Here is a 19030-nt window from a genome sequence, read left to right as displayed (position 1 = left end):
ATGAAGGATGAGATCCACAGCCAGGAAGGATGGGTGGGCAGATGGCAGCTGCTGCAGTAGCTGTCTGGCTACCTGAGACCCTGCCTCAAAAGGAAGGAAAGGAGGGAGGGAGGGAGGGAGGGAGGGAGGGAGGGAGGGAGGGAGGGAGGGAGGGAGGGAGGAGATAAGAGACAGCTTTGCCGAAATGATCAACTTTTTACCTGATTCATAAATAATTTGTATGTGGGTGTGTAAAGAGATCTCCTATAGCCCAGAATGGCCTCAAATGTATGATCTATGTAGCCCAGGCAAAGCTGAAACTCACTATGTGGACAGCCTTGAACTTTTGATCCTCCTGGATCTACTTATTAAAAGAGTGTGCCAACATACCCATTTTATGCAGAGCTCGGAATCTGAACCCAGATCTTTGTGCATGCTGGGAAAGTGCTCTACCAACTGAGCCACATCTCCAGATCTCAAGAAAAGTATTTTTAAAACTTGAGACAGAGTGTCACTATGTTTTCCCAGCCGGTGCTGAGATGGTTGAGTGTACACAACCACACTGGGCCAGGCTCCACTGGAGTTTCTCCTGCTTTCTTTCCACTCTGCTAACCTCAAAGATCTCCCTGGGCTTCTCCTCCACCCTGGAGAAGACTGAACCCACCCTTCCAGCCTGCTGTTTCTGGCGCATCTCTGGTTCCCTTTCTCCCAACCTCCCACCAATGCTGGAAGATTCATCTCCAGGGATAGAAATAGGGTCTGAATTACTCACAGTGGGCTCCCTCTGCAGGTGGCACCCAAAGGCATGTCCCAGCTCATCACCATGGCCTGTGGCTCCTGCTCCAATGAGAATGCATTCAAGACCATCTTTATGTGGTACCGGGTAAGCTTTGGGGCAGGAGCGCCCACACTGACTCAGCCCCACTCTGACCCCCCAACCTCCAGTGTTCAACTTGGATATGATCTAGAGCAGTGGTCCTCAACCTTCCTAATGCTGCAACTGTTTAATATAGTTCCTCATGTTATGATGACCCCCAATCATACAATGATTTCATTGCTACTTCACAACTGTCATTTTGCTACTGTTATGAATCATAATGGAAATATCTATGTTTTCTGATGGATTTATTTAGTAGTAGTAGTAGTAGTAGTAGTAGTAGTAGTAGTAGCAGTAGCAGTAGTAGTACTAGTATTTTGGTTTTTCAAGACAGGGTTTCTCTGTATTGTTTTGGAGGCTGTGCTGGAGCTCTGTCTGTAGACCAAGCTGGCCTCAAACTCACAGAGATCCACCTGCCTCTACCTCCCAAGTGCTGGGATTAAAGGCATACACCACCAACTCCCGGCTTTTCTGATGGGTTTAGATCACCCCTGTGAGGGGGTCTTGACCCACAGGTTGAGAATTGCTGGTCTAAAGAGCTTGGTTGGAACTTTCCCAACATCCCAGGGTGACTTGGCACAAAAGGCTTATGTTCTGTTGTGAATGCTGTTATGTTACTGGACTTACTAGGATGGAGCCTCACAAGGCAGGTTTAGCCATCTGTTCTCAAGAAGTCAATTAAAGAGACAAATTAATAGTTAAAAGCAAAAAAATGAAGATTTATTCAATGTGGCCACATCAGGAAGAGAACAAATAAAAGAGGCCCAGTCACACATCAAGTCTGTCTTCCAGGTCTGGATAGGAAACTTAGGTTTAAGTAGAAGAGATCTATTTAACTAAGCAGTTCTGGACAATTCTAGGTGTGGTCCCACCCACCATTGTCTCAGTTCTAATCTCTCCTTTAAGGTTCTGACAATTTATAAATCTTTCTTAAGGAGACAGGTTTCCTCCTCTAATTTAACCCTTGGGCTTTAGCTTTTTTTTCTCATGAGAGCCCAGGGGGATTTCAATTTCTTGAGGGTCCATTGTTTCAATAGCCTGACAGCCAAATGTCTTCATTCCTGCCAGAAGGGTTACAGTCACATAATTTTTCCTGCCATAAATTGTCCCATCTCAACAAACCCTGGTTGCTGCTGATAAAATATTAATGTAGCAATGCTTGCATTTATTTCATTGCAAGCTCAATTAGTGTCATATGTCTGTCTAAACGTGTCATGATAGAACATTAAGTCAACCCTTAAGGACATACTCTGGTTACCTGGATTAAGCATCACCGTGGGGGGGAGGGGACACACCCCTTTTATCCAAGTGTGTTTCTAATTCTACTCTGTTCTGTTTTGGAAGAGTAAAGAACGAGGGCAGAGAGGTTTCTCAAAAGAGGAGCTGGAGACCTGCATGGTCAACCAGGTAGGTGCAGAGCATCGGTGGTGGCTCAGTAAACAAACTTAGTTCCAAGCCTGACAACCTACGTTTGATCCTGGTACCCCACCACTCACCACACACACACATACACATACACACACACACACACACACACACACACACACACACACACACACGTTATGTAATTATCTTGTAGGTGTAGCTGAGCCATTTGAAGACCTGCCCTGGCCATTAATTGAATGATTCCCATCTTTTCAAATTAGGAGTCCCTATGCTTTGCCACCTGGAGTTCATTTCCTAGTACAAGGCTGAGTGGCACTCTTCATAATCAGCCATTAGTTTCCCAGAACAACTTCTGGAATTTGACAGTCTACAGAAACCATGAATGTCTGCTCAAGTCTAGAACAATCCAAACCATCAGCACAAATGTCTGCACTAGAGTGTTCACTCCACTTGTGTTTATAGTAATTATAACCAGAAAAGGATATATGTCACCTATTTTGTCCAAGCATGGAAGAAGAAAAAGAAACAGTTAAATGTTGGGCTGCCACATTCAGAAAGGATGCTACATTTGGGGTTCTCCCTCACTTGATGTCTGAGAATAGCTTGGTCTAGGAACAATTTTATACCTCATTCCTCACTTTTAGTAGCTCCATCAAAGTGTACCTAATGATGTGTGTCTGTTGCCATCTTGTTGTGTTGTGTTTAGAGCACAGCTTCCATGAAGCCCAGGCTGACCTGACGCTTGTAGGCCTCAACCATGCAGAGGCCCTCTGAGTATTGTAGGATTGCAACCCTGTGCTACCAACCCAGCTTGGTCATCTGTTATCTTTACAATCAGGAGATATACAGGAAATAGTGATGAGAGTATTCTGGGATGTATGGGAGGAGATCGTGGAGCTTTTCTCAGGGAGAGTTCTGCAGGGACCTCCAACATCGCAGAGCCCAGGGCTAGGGGCATCTGAGGTGGCAGCAGCAGTTCTCCACAAGGGAGCCAGAAGCCTTTTAGGAGTCTCTCACTGGATAGAGATTAAAGAATGTAAACTCTGGCTCAGCGATTAAGAGCACTCACATGGAACCCGGGTTCGAGTCCCAGCACCTACAGGGCAGCTCACCACCATCTGTGACTACAGACGCAGGGGATTCAATACCTTCTTCTGACCACCTTGGCACCAAGCATCCGTGTGGTGCACAGACACACAGACGAAATCCCATGCACATTAAACAAATGCGTGCTTTGTAAAGGACAGTGAATAGGCACCACCTCCTCATCTGCTGGGAGCTTGGAAGTGGCTAAAACTTATGTACCAGATTACTGAGCCTCTGGGACCCAAGCAGGCAGCTGCCTGACATCAGGAGAGGAAAGATGGGGTTCCTCCTCCCACTGTTTTCCCTGTCCAACGTCTTCAGACACCTTGGTCATTCCTGGTGACCATGCATTTTCAGTGAGAGCTGCAGCTCAGTTCCTGTCTCAGGTCAGCCTCACAGCACAGGGCTGTGGAAGCCAGGGCAGCCTGGAGCATGTGAAGGCTGGAGGAGCAGAGAAATCGTAGAACCAGTCCCTCTGCTGGCAGCACCCAATCGGCAGAGAGTCTGGTGGTGCACTCAGCCACTGGCTGCCACCAAATAGAAAAATATCACCGGGGCAGACCTTGGGAAAGCCAGAAGCCCAGACAGTGATGTGGAACTTTTTTGTTTTAAATTTGTAACTTTTAAGTCCTCTGAAGAAGGGTGCAAACAAAACAGAACACCTGCAGACTGGGTATGACTGCTAATATCTAGTTCACAGACCTGCCACCTCTCCCCCCACACACACACAAACACCAGAAAGGACCACAGTTCTGATGGACACCTGCCTTCATCTGGGTCTACTGAGTAGCATACAGTCCCCAGGGCTCACAGTAGTGACTGGTGCCTGCGTTTTTTCATTTTAGAGTCCTGGATGCCCCGACTACAGCATCCTCTCCTTCATGGGCGCTTTCCACGGGAGGACTATGGGTAAGGAGGAACCAGTATGGTCCCAGACTTCATGCTGCCTACTGCCACAGATGATAATGAGCAGAGACAAAAGCTGGGTCTTTAAGCTGTCTCATATCTAGGAATCAATCAGTCTGAGGAGACAGAGGATTAAAAATGTGGTGTGTGTGTGTGTGTGTGTGTGTGTGTGTGTGTGTGTGTGTGTGTGTGTGTGTGTGTGTCTTCAGCCAGGAAGTTTTCCAGGAGTAAGAACAAAGACATATTGTCCTCTGATCAGGAGTCAACCTCCTCTCTGAGATTCTGATGTTTGTGTATCTCTCCATATCCCCTCCTGAACTTTTTCCTCATTATTATCTCTCCCTGTGGAGCCTCACAAGCCTTCCTAAGCACCACCTAGGCCAAAGGTTGACTCAGAACAAACAAGCAGCAGTGTGCACAATGGGCTGTTGCACTGTGAACATGTAGGGCAGCTGAAATGGCTCAGTGGGTAAAGGCACAAACTTGCTGGCGTGTATTTGATCCCCAGAACCTGCATGGTAGATGGGATTCCCATTACTTGTCATCCTACTCTCAAGTGCACACGCTGGCACACTCACCCACCCTAATAAACAAATAAATATAATGTTTAATTTGGAAAAAAGGGGGGCTGGAAAGATGGCTCAGTGGTTAAAAACACTTGTTGCTCTTGCAGAGGACCTGGGTTCAGTTCCCAGCCACCACATGGCAGCTCACAACCATCTGTGACCCCAGGTCCAGGGTATCTGATGACCTCCTCCAGTCCACAGCCCACATACACACAAACATGCATGCAAAGCACTCATACATGTAAAATAAATTTTTTTAAAATAGTTTTGAAAAACACTATGCACCTGTAGCTTCCTGTCTCCAATATGAAAGGCAAATATACTCTTCTAATACAGGGCTACAAAGATGGCTCCAGGGTTGTGATGTGCGATACTCTTCAGAGGACCTAAGTTTTGATTCCCAGCACCCATGTCAGGTGGCTCACTGCCATATGCAAGTCCATCTCTAGGGCGTATCATGCCCTTCCTGGCCTCCTCAGGCCTTACACTCACGTGACATACTTTCACACAGACACATACATACACATGAAGAAAATAACAATGACATAGAATATAAAAATGTCCCATCCATCCCTCCTGTAACCCATAAATTCCATTCAGTTCTCTGCAGAGAGGGGATGATTGTGCCTGTTTGTAAATATGGATTATGAGTCAGCAAAGGGAGGAATTTTCCAAGGTCATTTAATCGTCAAGCAAGAATTTTGAATTCTTGTCTCTCCTCTTCAGCAACTGGGTTTAATCTGTGACAAATCATAAAGCAAATGCACACACACACCCCATCCAAAGTTCCACATGCATGGGGCTAAAGAGTTCATCATGCCCTCTTTAAAGATACTCTATGCTACTGCCCAAGCCAACTATCTGCTCTTCTGCTTTTCTGGGCTCAGGATGCTTAGCAACCACACACTCCAAAGCAATTCACAAGATTGACATCCCTTCCTTTGACTGGCCCATTGCTCCATTCCCACGACTGAAATATCCCCTGGAGGAGTTTGTGAAGGACAACCAGCAAGAGGAGGCCCGCTGCCTAGAAGAGGTAACCTGGTTCCCACAGCCTACTGTTTCAGTACCCTGAGTCTGAGCCAAGAAGAGGACAAATGTAGGACATGGGTAGTGTTCCTTAGAGGGAAGTAAGGACATGGAGACCTCATGCTTTAAGTGTTCCATAAGGGAAGAGACAAGAGGCATTATTTTGCTACCTAGCATTTATCCCCACTTTTAGTATCAATTTCTCCACCATTTCTTTGGGGACAAGTTTAAGTGACTTCAAAATGAAGGAGAATAGCTTTATTTAAATAATACAGATATCTGGTAGGGAAAGGTGTTCCATGGGTCTAATACTCTGGTTAGCATTCTTTCCCTAAGTTCTAGGGTTTCTTTAAGTTCCATTTGAGGTCGCACTAGGAAGAAATGAGGAAGGCGTGCAATGCTTTGCCTCCATGGCTCCATTTCCCCAGAAACAGCCACCTTTGATCTACCCCATGTAGGAAATGGGAAAGCATAGGGAGGGTTTTACTGCTGGAGCCACAATGACTGCATCCTCTCTATCGGATTGTTATTGGATTGATAATAACTCTGATGGCTTTCCTCTTAAGCATGTCACCACCTTCAGCCAAGATTTGTTGAACACCTACAGGGTGCTAAGCAGAGTACTGAGTGGTAGGTTTTTAGCAGTAAATAAAAGAGACAGGACCATAGGTCAGGCTTGTAGCACAGACAGCTATAGATTTCTTAGTTACCAGAGCTTTAAAAGTAAGAAAAGTACTGGGGATGGAGCAAGGTTAGGAAAGTGTTTACCTGACACTCAGAGTCCTGGGCTCCACATAAAATCAGGTGTGGAGGTGCATGTCCATAACCCCAGTGCTAAAGAGATAGTGAGGAGGATCAGAAGTTCAAGGTCATTCTCAGCTACACAGTGAGTTCAAGACCATCCTAGAATATATGAGACTCTGTCTTCATAAATAAAGTAGATGAAATTTATCTTAGTAGCATCTTTTATTTGTTTCTTGAGATTCTAGTCAAGCTGTCCTGGAACTTACTGTTTAGCACAAGCTGGCTTCAGACTTAGAGAAATACTGCTGCCTCAGCCTCGCCAGTGCTGGGGTTCCAGGAGTGAGACATAACAGTTTATGGAACTTAATATACAAAAATATGGTCCCAATGTGTAATTAATATTTTTATAATAGCTATAAAAATGTTTTTCATATTAAGCCCCTGGAACATTGTATGTGATCTGCATAAAAACTCCTTAAGTCATGGGCTTTGTTTTGTTTTTAATTTTGAATATTTATTAAACAAATAGTAAACTATCATAGTGTTATCTGCTCATCATCTATAAGATAATACCTGCTTCAGAACAAGAGTTCAAATATAGAACCACTTGGGGACACTTGGGTACCTTTCTTATGCACCATCATTGTTAATTTTTTTTTTACATCAGCGTAGCAGTGCGAGAGTTACAGCTCATACAGCTCAGTCGTTGCAGCATTTAGTTCAATCCATTTTATGTCTCAGTATGCTGTCATCCCAACCAGGCATGTGTTATCGCCCTGGGCCATCTTCTCAGGTCAGCCTAAGTGTTCTGCCCACACAACACAAAACCCACAACATGCAACCACAGTGCTGCAGTCTGCTTTTGCTACAGATGGGTTTGCAGTAGCTTCTCAAATGTCTTCCCACGAGCTGCACACACAAGCAGAAAAAAGCAATAACAGCACAGCAGAGGTAACAATAGTGACAAGCTTAGAGTAGTGGCTACGCCCACCTTTTCAGTAGGTTGTTCAAATATGTCCACTTACCCAGCCTGGCATTGTGACATATGCCTGTGATCCCAGAGTTTGGGGGTAGAGGTAGGAGTCTAAAGTACATGTCAACACTAGGCCACATAAAACAAAAACAAACAAAATTTAAGACAAGGTTTGTCTACATCACCCTGCAGACCAGGAAGTCCTTGACCTCACAGAGCTTCTCCTGCCTCTGCCTCTGCCTCCTAAGTTCTGGGATCAAAGTGTGCACCACCAGATCAGGCTCTACATAATAAATTTGAGGCCAGCATGTATGCCCACTTACAGATCAGGAAAGAGAGGTTTCTGAAGGCTCCTATAGGTGCTAGCCCCAGTGACAGCAGAGCACATTCCTGTACAGAGTGTGGCTCCTAACAGGTCCCACACTTGTCATGGGAAATACCACAGACACATTTCAATGTAATATGAAAGGGTTCCCAGAGATTCCTCCCTCCATGCCCATCCATGGAATCCACTGTATCTGTGAACAGCTCCCTTTCCCTTTCTGGGTTTAGGTAGAAGATCTGATTGTGAAGTATCGGAAAAAGAAGAGAACAGTGGCTGGAATCATCGTGGAGCCCATTCAGTCTGAGGGCGGAGACAACCATGCATCAGATGACTTCTTTCGGAAGCTAAGAGACATTGCCCGGAAGGTTAGAGTGCCTGAAACGAGGCTGGACAGGACCACAAGGGTTTCTGAGTTTAGTTCCCAGAACAAAAAAGTTGATTCCACTTCTGCCTTGGAGTCCATGAAAACTTACATTTGTGCAGAAACTGACATTTGTTCTTATTGAGGGCATCGAAGTTGGGCTTGGTGCTAGGGGCATAGCTCAATGGGATAGGTTTACCCAGCTTGCACAGAGCCCTGTGTCCCATCTGAGGTGGGTGCAGGCTTGAACTAGGAGGCATGGGTGACTCTTATTTAAAGTAAGTTTGCTGAGTCCGCTTCTGGGGCTGGAGTTGTAGTTAGTCCATTGGTAAAGCACTTGGGTAGCACGCACAAGGTATGGGTTCAGTCCTCAACACTGAAGAAAAATAAAAGTTTTATGGGACATGATGGCTCAAGCCTACAATGCTAGCACTCAGGAGGCCAAAGCAGAAGGATTATCACAGGTTCAAGGTTAGTCTGTGTTGTGTAGAGGGTTTAAGACCTGACTGGGTTATAGAGTGAGAACCTAACCAAAAAAATTTAAAAACAGCCTTCAAAGTACTGGGGTTTTTAGTTTGTTTGTGGTTGGGGGGTCAGTTTATTTGTTTGGGTTTTTCTTTTCATTAATTTGTTGTACCTTATGTGCATGGGTGTTTTGCCTGCATGTATGTCTGTGCAGCATGTGTGTGCGGTGCCTGCAGAGTCTGGAAGAATAAGTCAGATCCCCTGACACCCATGATTAAAAAGCAAGTTGGGGAGGAAAGGATTTGTTCGGCTTAAGCTTCCATATCACTGTTCATCATCGAAGGAAGTCAGGAAGGAAATCACACAGGGCAGGAGCCTGGAGGCAGGAGCTGATGTTGGAGCCATGGAGGATGCTGCTTACTGGCTTGCTTCCCCTGGCTTACTCAGCTTACTTTCTTAGAGAACCCAGAACCACCTGCCCAGGGTTGGTCCCACCCACAATGGGCTTGGCCCTCCCCCCATCAATCACTAGTTAAGGAAATGCACTATAGTCAGATCTTATGGAGACATTTTCTCAATTAAGGTTCCCTCCTTTCAGATAACTCTAGTTTGTAGACATAAGACCAGCCAGCGCATCGGGACTTGTTCAGCAAGGAGATCCCTGAGATGGCCACAACCTCATGCTCTCTCTTTCTGGAACTTACCTTGTCTTTCAGACCACTGTGGTCTATAGGCAGCAGATGTAAAAGGAGCAGCGTCAACATCAACTCTTCAGTCTAATGGATTGGGCATTGTATGCATTAGCTTTTTGTCACTGCAACCAAATTACTTGATTTAAACAGAGTAAGCCCCCAGAGGACAGACTGATTTTGCTCCTTGGTCATCTGGCCCCACATGCTTGGCAGATCACCATGGTAGCTGAACATGCGACACAGAACTGTTCACATTATGGCTGACAGGAAACAGAATGAGACAGGAAGTGATCAAGAGATACTCTAACCCCCCCCCAAAGACCCACCTCCCAGTGACCTATTTCCTCCAACTAGATTCCCCCACTTCTAAAGTTTCCACAACATCCTAGTAGCACCCTGGCCAGAAACCAAATGCTCAACATGGGAGCCTGTGGGGGAAAGTTTATATTCACATGGTAACATGTAGAATGGACACATCAAACCAGTCGGTTCACAGATGAGACACATGGGACATGAGCCAGTTCACACGCATAAGGAATTAGTGCATCTAGGCAATGCAGAAACCATGGCAGCCGCTGTGAAGGGGGTGACGTCTCAGCCTCAAGCCCACGGCAGCAGCCACATGCAGCCGAGCTCTGAGATGGTGTGGGGAGTCTTCCATGGTCTGGTTTTGTTCCATCTGGGCAGTCCTAGGGCGTGTTCAGATGCAGCTCTGATCCAAACTGTTCTGTTTTGGTCTGCATAGCTGGGAAGCGGGGCTTGGCTTTGCAGTTTAGAGCACACAGCTGGGCTCCAGCTGGGCTGGGGTCTCTGGAAGCTTACCTGTGTTTGTTTCTCCCTGCCCTGCTCTTGGAGCAGCATGGCTGTGCCTTCCTGGTAGATGAAGTTCAGACTGGAGGAGGCTGTACGGGCAAGTTCTGGGCCCACGAGCACTGGGGCTTGGACGACCCAGCTGATGTAATGTCCTTCAGCAAGAAGATGATGACGGGGGGCTTCTTCCACAAGGAGGAGTTCCGGCCAAGTGCTGTGAGTATCCTGGTTTGCTCTGCTTGTTCAGATCACATGTCTGTTCCCTTACATACCTAAGAAACAAAGGGTCTCCTGGGTGGCACAGAGGTTTCCTTCAGAGTCACATGCAATAATAATGTCAGTAGCTGCTGTTGTAGAATGGATGCTTTGTGTCTGTTTCTGGTAGTCCCTTAGTTTACACAACAATCTAACCTTTATTATTTCTGTAATGCTTTACCAATGGCAGGTCAGGCATAGAAGTCAAGCAAACCTCTGCCTTAGTTACTTTTCTCGTTGCTGTGACCTAATGAGAATATCTTAAGGAAGAGTTTGGGTTTACAATTTGAAGGGATGTAACCCATCACGACCGGAGGCATGGTGACAAGAGCAGGAGGTGACAGGTCATATTGCATCTACAGTCAGAAAACAGAGACAGGGGAAGTGGCTCTGAGCAATAAAACCTTAAGGTGGATCCAGTGCCCACTTCCTCCAGCAAGGACACCCCTTAAAGTCCCACAAGCTTCCGAAACACCAGCAGCTGCCGGGGACTAAATTTTCAAACACATGAGCCTATGGGGACATTTTTACATTTAAACCATGGCACCCTCCAAGGTCTGAGCCTGTTAGTGACAGTCCGGAGTCTCACAGAGCCCACCTGTTAACCATACACATACACTGCATGTGTGCATATGAACACAGAGAGAGAGAGAGAGAGAGAGAGACAGAGAGAGACAGAGACAGAGACAGAGACAGAGACAGAGACAGAGACAGAGACAGAGAGACAGAGATTATCCAATTGTTGTGTCTGTGCATGTTACTGCCAGCAGAGGCCAGAAGAGAGCTTCAGAGCCCTAGAGCTGTGAGCCACCCAGTGGGAGTGCTAAGTAAGGAGCTCAGGTCCTCTGCAGAAACCATGAATGCTCTTTTAACTGCTGAGCCATCCCTTCAGGCTAGTTCTTTTATTCCTAACATGTGACTTAAACCTGGGCATATGACCAGCCCACGTTGTAAGAGAGGTTGGGAGTGTTTTAGTTGGCAACATTGCCACTGTAAGGATTCGTGGATGGGAAAAAAAGATCATGTCTGAGAGTCAGCAGACCACGATGCAATCCCTATCCACCAATGAGCTGCATTTGCTATGGCTAGGGCCTTCTAACCTTTCTGCACCTCGACTTCCTACTGTATAAAATGAAGACTGAGGGGCAGTTGTGCACCACATAGCAAGGTTTCAGTCAACAGTGGGTGTACATATCACATATCCCTCGAGACTGAATTGTCTGTGACATTATAATGACATTTTAGTTTGTCTAGGAATGTTTGCACAGTGTTGAAACATTGCATCTCTCAGATCATCCCCTTTGCTAAGTGGTGTGCCACTGCAGTTAAGGAACAGTCATCTTGATTTTTCTGGACCCGAAAGGCTTCCCAGGGTATGTGTCAACCAGGTCTCTCTCAATAGTGCCAGCCTGTAACGGTTGTCATTGGATGACTTCAATGAGATAATCCATGTTACCCTCCCAGCCCTTGGGATGTTTGTTGGCTCTCTTTCTCTCCTCTTTGGGAGATGAAAATGTGTAGGTGCTGGAGAGATGGCTCAGTCAGTGAATTGATTGCCACGTAAGCATGAAGACATGAGTTTGAGTCCCAACACCTGTGTAAAAAGCCAGGCATGGTGGTGCATGCTTGTAATCCCAACATAGCTGGGAAAGCAAGAAGCAGGACACTTCCTGGGACTTGCTAGCTGGCTAGCCCTCCAAACCAGGAAGCTTCAGCTTTAGGGGGAGACCCTGTCTCAAAAAATAAATAAAATGGAACAACATTGTTCCTCAGCTAGGTTGACCCCAGGTGGGTGACAATTGACCTGGCTTGAGCCCCACCCTCTTTTGTGTATGTGTATGTATGGGCACATGTGTGTTCATGTGAGCACACATGCATGTTTGTGCACATATGTGTAGAGGCATATACAATTTTTTTGCAGGGAGTCCAAGGGGAGGGTTAGAAACTCCGAGTAGAATCATTCATTGAATTCCTCAAATGGCAAACAGTCACCACTCGCTAAAGGTTGTTAAGTAACTGAGTTTCTCTCCTGGTCAATGAGGGAACCATGCAGAGACCTGCACAGAGCCATGTCTGAGTAGGCAGAGTAAAGGGGCGGAGTGAAAAAGAGAGAGGCAGGGAAAGGTGTACCTAGGGTAGGGGACCCTCCAAAGTGTTCTGTTGTGAGAGCCCCTATCCCATTCTAGCCTTACCGGATCTTCAACACCTGGCTGGGAGACCCATCCAAGAACCTGCTGCTGGCTGAGGTCATCAACATCATCAAGCAGGAGGACCTGCTCAACAACGTGACGCTTGCTGGGAAGACCCTGCTCACAGGGCTGCTGGACCTCCAGGTACCTGTCTCAGCCCTGGTACCACTTGCCGGCCAGCAGTTCTCAGCGGGCCATGCTGCTTTCATGTTCCCAGGCCTTGGCATGTGCAAAGCCAGGTAGCCCCCTTCTTCCATCTCAACCCCGTCCCTAGTCCCTCGCTATCTCTTGACATCAAATTCAAACATTCCTTTGAGAAGATTCTCCCTATAATGTTCTTGTAGCTGCAATTCCCTCCTCTGCACTGCCCAACAGGGTTTGTTGCAAGCCACATGTGTAATTGTTTTATTTTTATTGTATTATTATCATGTAGCCCAGGCTGGCCTTGAGTGTGATATGTATCAAGGATGATTTTGAATTTCCCATCCTCCTTCCTCCACCTCCAAGTTCTGGGATTACAGATGTGTGGTGCCATGCCTGGCTCATGGACATAATTTAAAAAATCTTAGAAGCCAGATGAAAAGCACATTGGAATAGGTAAAGTTACTTTTTTTGTTGCTTTTTTTTTGTTTGTTTGTTTTTCGAGACAGGGTTTCTCTGTAGCTTTGGAGGCTGTCCTGGAACTCACTTTGTAGACCAGGCTGGCCTCGAACTCACAGAGATCTGCCTGCCTCTGCCTTCCGAGTGCTGGGATTAAAGGCGTGCGCCACCAACGCCCGGCGGTAAAGTTACTTTTAATATGTTTTACTTACTCTATCTGATGTCCAGAATACTAATATTTCAACAAAATCATCAATATAGAAAATAAGTAATGTGCCAAGCCTAAATCGAATGCCAATGACCTCAGTTCTGAAGAGACAGAGAGAAAGGAAAGTCATTGCAAGTGGGAGAGCAGCCTGGTCCACATAACGAGTTGTAGGCCAGCAAAGAGTGAGCCTCTCTCACAAACAGGCCTAGGGAGGTGGTTCAGATCCCAGCACCCACATAAAGCTGTGTGAGCGTGGCAGCACCAGTGGGTGCCCAGGTAACAAGCTTTCATCCCAATTTGTCTTCCTGTTGTAGGCCCGGTACCCCCAGTTCATCAGCAGAGTGAGAGGACGAGGCACCTTTTGTTCCTTTGACACTCCAGATGAATCCGTACGGAATAAACTCATTCTCATCGCCAGAAACAAAGGTAAAGGGGGCGGAAGTAGACGCTGAACTGAACCATCTCATCAGTCTGCAGGGGTGGGTGCTGAGCTTTGCTAGGCACGGGGTGGGGGAAGCAGAACTGCGTGGGATAAACAGACTTGAAAAGTTACTGGTGGGATTCCTTTGCTTTGTTCTCATCTGGGTTTATTTCTTTTTCCTGTGTTTTGGAGCAACGTGTCATGCACCCCAGGCTCCCTTCACACTTGCTATGTGACTAATTGAGAATGACTTTAAATGCCTGATCCTGCTGCCTCTACTTCCCCAGTTCTGGGGTTGCAGGCATACCACCAAAGCAAGCTTATATTCAGTGCTGAGAGGATCGAACCCAGGGCCTCAGATGGGCTAGCCATGCCCTGCCACTGGCCTACACCCTTTCTTGTGCCTTCTTGTGGAGTCCCTGCAGCAGCCCCAAGAGACAGAACTGTTAGCTGGGGTTTTGTTGTTGTTGCTATTTTATTTATTTATTGTAGTTCTGGAGATCAAAGCTATAGCTTTACACATGCTATAATAGACAAGTATTGCCTGGCGTTGGTATCACACACCTTTAATCCCAGCACTCGGGAGGCAAAGGCAGTCGGATCTCTGTGAGTTCGAGGCCAGCCTGGTCTACAGAGCGAGTTCCAGGACAGCCTCCAGAACAACACAGAGAAACACTGTCTTGGAAAAAAAAAATAGGCAAGTGTTGTACCACTCAGGGAACTACCACTACAGCCTGCCCACCACCCTTATTTTCCTTTAAAAACATTCTTATTACATCTGTGATTTGTGTGTGTATGTGTGTCCAAGGACCATGGTGTACATGTGGAGGTCAGAAGACAACTCCACGGGGTCATTTCTCCCTCTATGTGGGTCCCAAGGACTGAATTCAGGCCATTGGGCTTGCATGATAAGTGCTTTATATGTTGAACTATTTCATCCCTACCCACCCCTCCACCCCTGCCACCTTTTAATTTGGAGACAAAAGTCTCACTAAGTTGGCCAGAGTGGCTTGAACTCACCCTATAACTCAGACTCGCTTTGAACCTACAGTCTTCCTTCACAAGCCTCCTGAGTAGACAGGATTTATAGGCGTGCTCCACTAAGCCTAGCTTTTAATTTTTTATTTATTCATATTTTGAGATAGGGTATCATTGTATAGCCTAGGCCTAGAACTTGGAATCCTTCTGCTTATGCTTCTCAAGTACTGGGATTACAGGCATGTGCCACCATGCCTGGCTTAGCCTCCTTTTTAAAATGTGAAAAAAAATAGTTCCAAAGATAGTGTGCAACCCAGGCAAGTATACCCAGCACACACGATGAAATCCCCCTTTGAAAATCGGCAGTGTCCACCCATCTTCAGTGATGGCTCAGCCCCTTCTGCATGTGCTTTTGTAATGTATTTATTTACCTATTTTCTTACCGCAGTGCACTGTGGGTTTCTGACAAGGAAGATTTCTCTACCATCCAACCCAGTAGAAGGAGGAGAGCTGGCATTCAAAGTTAGGAGGGCTGGGCCTGGTGGCACACACCTTTGATCCTAGGCAGGCAGATCTCTGTGAATTCAAGGCCAGCCTGGTCTACATAGCAAGTTCTAGGACAGCCAGGGCTACACAGTGAGACCTTCTCTTAAAAAACAAAAACAAAACCAAACCACACACACACACACACACACACACACACACACAAATCAAAATTAAAGGGAAAGAAAGAAGAGTGTGGGTGAGGGAAGAGAGAAGGGAGAGAGGAGGGATGAATTGTAGCAGGAAGGTCAGAGGGAAGCCTGCCTGGGAGAGCAACCAAGGGCGGTGACAGTGCCCACTCACCCTCCAAGTCTCCCAAATGTGACCCTAGGAACTCCTACTCCTAACCTAATCTGTTCTTCTTCCAGGTGTGGTATTGGGGGGCTGCGGTGACAAATCCATCCGTTTCCGTCCCACACTGGTCTTCAGGGATCACCACGCTCACCTGTTCCTCAATATTTTCAGTGACATCTTAGCAGACTTCAAGTAAAGAAGCCATTCCCGTGACATTCAGAGAAAGCCTGGTCTCAATGGTGTCAACTTGATTAGTTTGCCTAATTCATATTTTCACTTAAAAGTTTATCAGAGGCATAAACTGAGGGGTCATTTGTGGGGCAGGCTCATTGTTCAGTGGTTGTGGAGGAGCGAGTAGGTGGGGAGGACCTGGGTTTGAGTTTCCTCCCTGCAGAACTCACGGTGCCAATTGGCTAAAGCCCTTAAGTTCTGTGTAGGCCTTAGACAGTCTTAGGAAAGGCCATGAGGCCATATTTCTGCCAACCCTGGACCAACCAGTTTCTTAGAAGCCACTCAAGGCCATTACACCTGCTCTGAGGCAGGCGGGCAGGATCCTTGGGTCTCAGTCCACCTCAAATACCCTGTCTTGGGATCAGAGATGCTGGTGTCCTCTTGTCCTTCAAGAACAAACTGTCCTTGCTTCTCACCAAATCCCTAGCTCCGTGCCCCGCTCATGACTTAGTGAGGGGTCTGGATGGTTCTTAGGAAGATGACAAGTAGGGAGAGAGGAGTGTGTTTGGGGGAGAGGAGGGGCTTCTGGTACCTTAACCACCAAGATCCACTGAGCCCTGTGCCCTCGGTGATGTCCCTGGCCCATAACTTCTGTCCTTGACTGACCTGTGCTCCTAGAGGATCCCTGAGCGCTGTCAGTAGGCAATATTCTCCAGCCTGTGTCAGTCTTGACCCAAGGGAAGGAAACTACGTCCTGAGCATCCGGGGGACACATGGGAGCTGAAGTTGCCTCTGGAGCATGGGCGGCAGAGTCCCTTCATCTCATCCCAGGGTCTCTGACTTGTGACCCCTCATTCTGGGAACCTCATAGTCCAGTTTTCACTCATCCCAGGGGACCACAGCTAGACTTCTTGTTAAAGGCAATGTGTTCATTATAAAGGCATAAGAAAAGAAAAGCAGATTGCTGGTGTTCTTGGACTTCCCCAACCCCCCAGAGCCTGGACCTTTCTGAGTATAGGACTTACCCTCAGCCAGCAACCAATGTTTATGCAGGCTCCAGCATCTCAGCCAGAGGCATGATGACCTTAGAACTGACTTGACCTGAGAGACCCCTGAGCAGAGCCCCTCATCCTTCAGAGAGGCAGCACTTAACAGGTAGACTGCAGGGGGCTGGTTTATCCTCTTTCCAGAGCCACTTTGCATCCTGGTGCCCTTGTTGACTGTCTGGAGAGATGGGTACACCAGGGTTCAGCCCTTGGCTCTTGAATCATCCAAAGACCCAAGTCCCATGCTTCCTTAGGCATTCTCATCAATTTCCTTGCCTTGAAAATGAAAAGCACTGACATGCTTAATGGAAACAGCGGGTCCATGAATCCCGGTTCACCTCACAGCCCTGTGATCTGAGACTCCGCCACCCCTTTTCACAGCCATGTTTAAGATCATTTCCACAACTGTATATGTGGCTGGGTCTGCCTCCCTCCTGTAAGGTTTCAGTCACCAGTGTGTTTATTTCTGCATCAATAATTTATTCACTCATCCAACTTTCATGAAATATTTGTGCTGTTCCAGGCCCTGGGATGAGCACCAGGAAGACAAACATGAGATTAAGTCCCTGCTCCCAAGGGGCTCCCACTCTCTTGGGAACCACAGAACTAATGTTGAAGTCAAAGTGGAAAGTGCTCTAGCAAGGGTCTCTGGATATTAGTAAGTCCAAGAAGCCTTTAAGGGAAAAGGGGTGTTTGAGCAGAATTCTCCAGAATGAGAAGTTAGTTGGGCACAAACAAAGCAAGAAAGAGTAAAGAAACAGGAAAGCATGTGCAGAGGCCCATTTGTTCACAGCCTCAACCCTTTCCCTGGGGAACCAGACCCCACCCAGAATATCCCAAGGTTCAAGGTCGTATTTGACAAATGAGGAAAGTGTAGGCCAAACCCCAATCCATCTAAGCATGCGTCCTCCTGAGAGCCACGGCAGCACGTGCAGACACTGGTCAGGTCCTTGGCGAGCGCTCAAAGGGTTTTAAGCTAGGACACTCTCTTTAGTGGAGGGAGTGGCTGATATTTCATTTTCTTGCCACGGGGCGTGGTGACAGGAGAATGAAACCATTTCCAGAAAGTCATCTCCAGATGTATTGTTCACCCCTTGCCTGGAGTTGGTTCTTCTCATTTTTTAAACAAACAAAATTTAAGCCATTTACCCACAAGTTTTTGACTGGGGCACAGAGTGTTCCTGAGACATCATCTTTGGAAGTTAGCTGGAAGAATTTCAAGGAAAAGGATTTTCCCCAAAACTCAAGATGGTAGAAATTAGAAAAGGTTGGTGAAAACCCAGAAACCTGGTGGGCAGGCTTCTGCCTAAGGCAGAACCCACAAAGAGGCGCTTCTGTGCAGGTCTGGATGTACACCCATCATGCGTTAGTATAGTAGAGTTTAGTAAATGTCTCTAGCCTGTCGTGTCAGTTTTGTAGAAAATAAGGCCCAGTACTAGCAAATCTTAGCACATCTTCCCTTTTTATTATATATGGGTGGTTTTTTTTATAATTTTTACTGATGCTCAGTAACCATGCAAAACTGTGCACATTAATGTACTAATTACTAGATCTGTACCTATCTATCTATATGCATATATATATCAGCTCACTGTAGAAAACCACACCTAGCAAGCATCGCAGACTCATGAAGACCAAGTGATCTTGTTTACAGTAATTGTCAACAGTGCCAATAAGTGATAAGGAAACTAACATGTCACGGTGTAACTGGTGACCATGTGCACAATTCCATGAATTAAATCTGTTTCCTGTGTTAATCAGTATTCTTAAATTAAAGGAAAATGTTTATAATGGAAAAATCAGAATCAATGTGGGCTTTTTCTGGGGGTTTGCCCCACATGAGTTAATGACAGATTACGTAATGATTCCACCCAAGTCCAGCCTGGCGAACCAGTCAATTTACTGGTTACTGGTTACTTGTAGGAGCATGGGGGACTCACACAGCTGCATCACACAAAAGCCCATAGGTGACAACTCAGAAAAGCTGCATCATCGAAGCTCCACTCAAGAGCCTCCTCAACTTGAGCAAGGGTTTATGTAATCTCGGGGTGCTGTGGGTCTTGTGGGTTTCTGTATTCCTTACTTTCCTCCTGTGCTCCAGGAAACTTAAGGAGAAAGGGTCTATT

At 46.5% G+C, this 19030-nt stretch overlaps 1 protein-coding gene across 1 annotated transcript in view; it reads left to right on the top strand.

The window, feature by feature from the left end:
* Positions 1–18703, top strand: part of Abat (4-aminobutyrate aminotransferase) — a 93522-nt gene extending 74819 nt beyond the window's left edge. The window contains exons 8-16 of the mRNA XM_005084550.4: positions 770–862; positions 2201–2263; positions 4174–4237; positions 5688–5836; positions 8099–8236; positions 10248–10415; positions 12641–12787; positions 13766–13877; positions 15762–18703. Coding sequence (XP_005084607.1) covers positions 770–862; positions 2201–2263; positions 4174–4237; positions 5688–5836; positions 8099–8236; positions 10248–10415; positions 12641–12787; positions 13766–13877; positions 15762–15883 — 1056 coding nt within the window. The 3' untranslated portion in view covers positions 15884–18703. The remainder of the gene's footprint in view (positions 1–769; positions 863–2200; positions 2264–4173; positions 4238–5687; positions 5837–8098; positions 8237–10247; positions 10416–12640; positions 12788–13765; positions 13878–15761) is intronic.
* The last annotated feature ends 327 nt before the right edge of the window (positions 18704–19030 follow it).

Source organism: Mesocricetus auratus, unplaced genomic scaffold, assembly GCF_017639785.1.
Source record: "Mesocricetus auratus isolate SY011 unplaced genomic scaffold, BCM_Maur_2.0 Super-Scaffold_100007, whole genome shotgun sequence".
In the NCBI taxonomy this organism is placed as follows: domain Eukaryota; kingdom Metazoa; phylum Chordata; class Mammalia; order Rodentia; family Cricetidae; genus Mesocricetus; species Mesocricetus auratus.
This window is presented reverse-complemented; position numbering and strand designations above follow the sequence as displayed.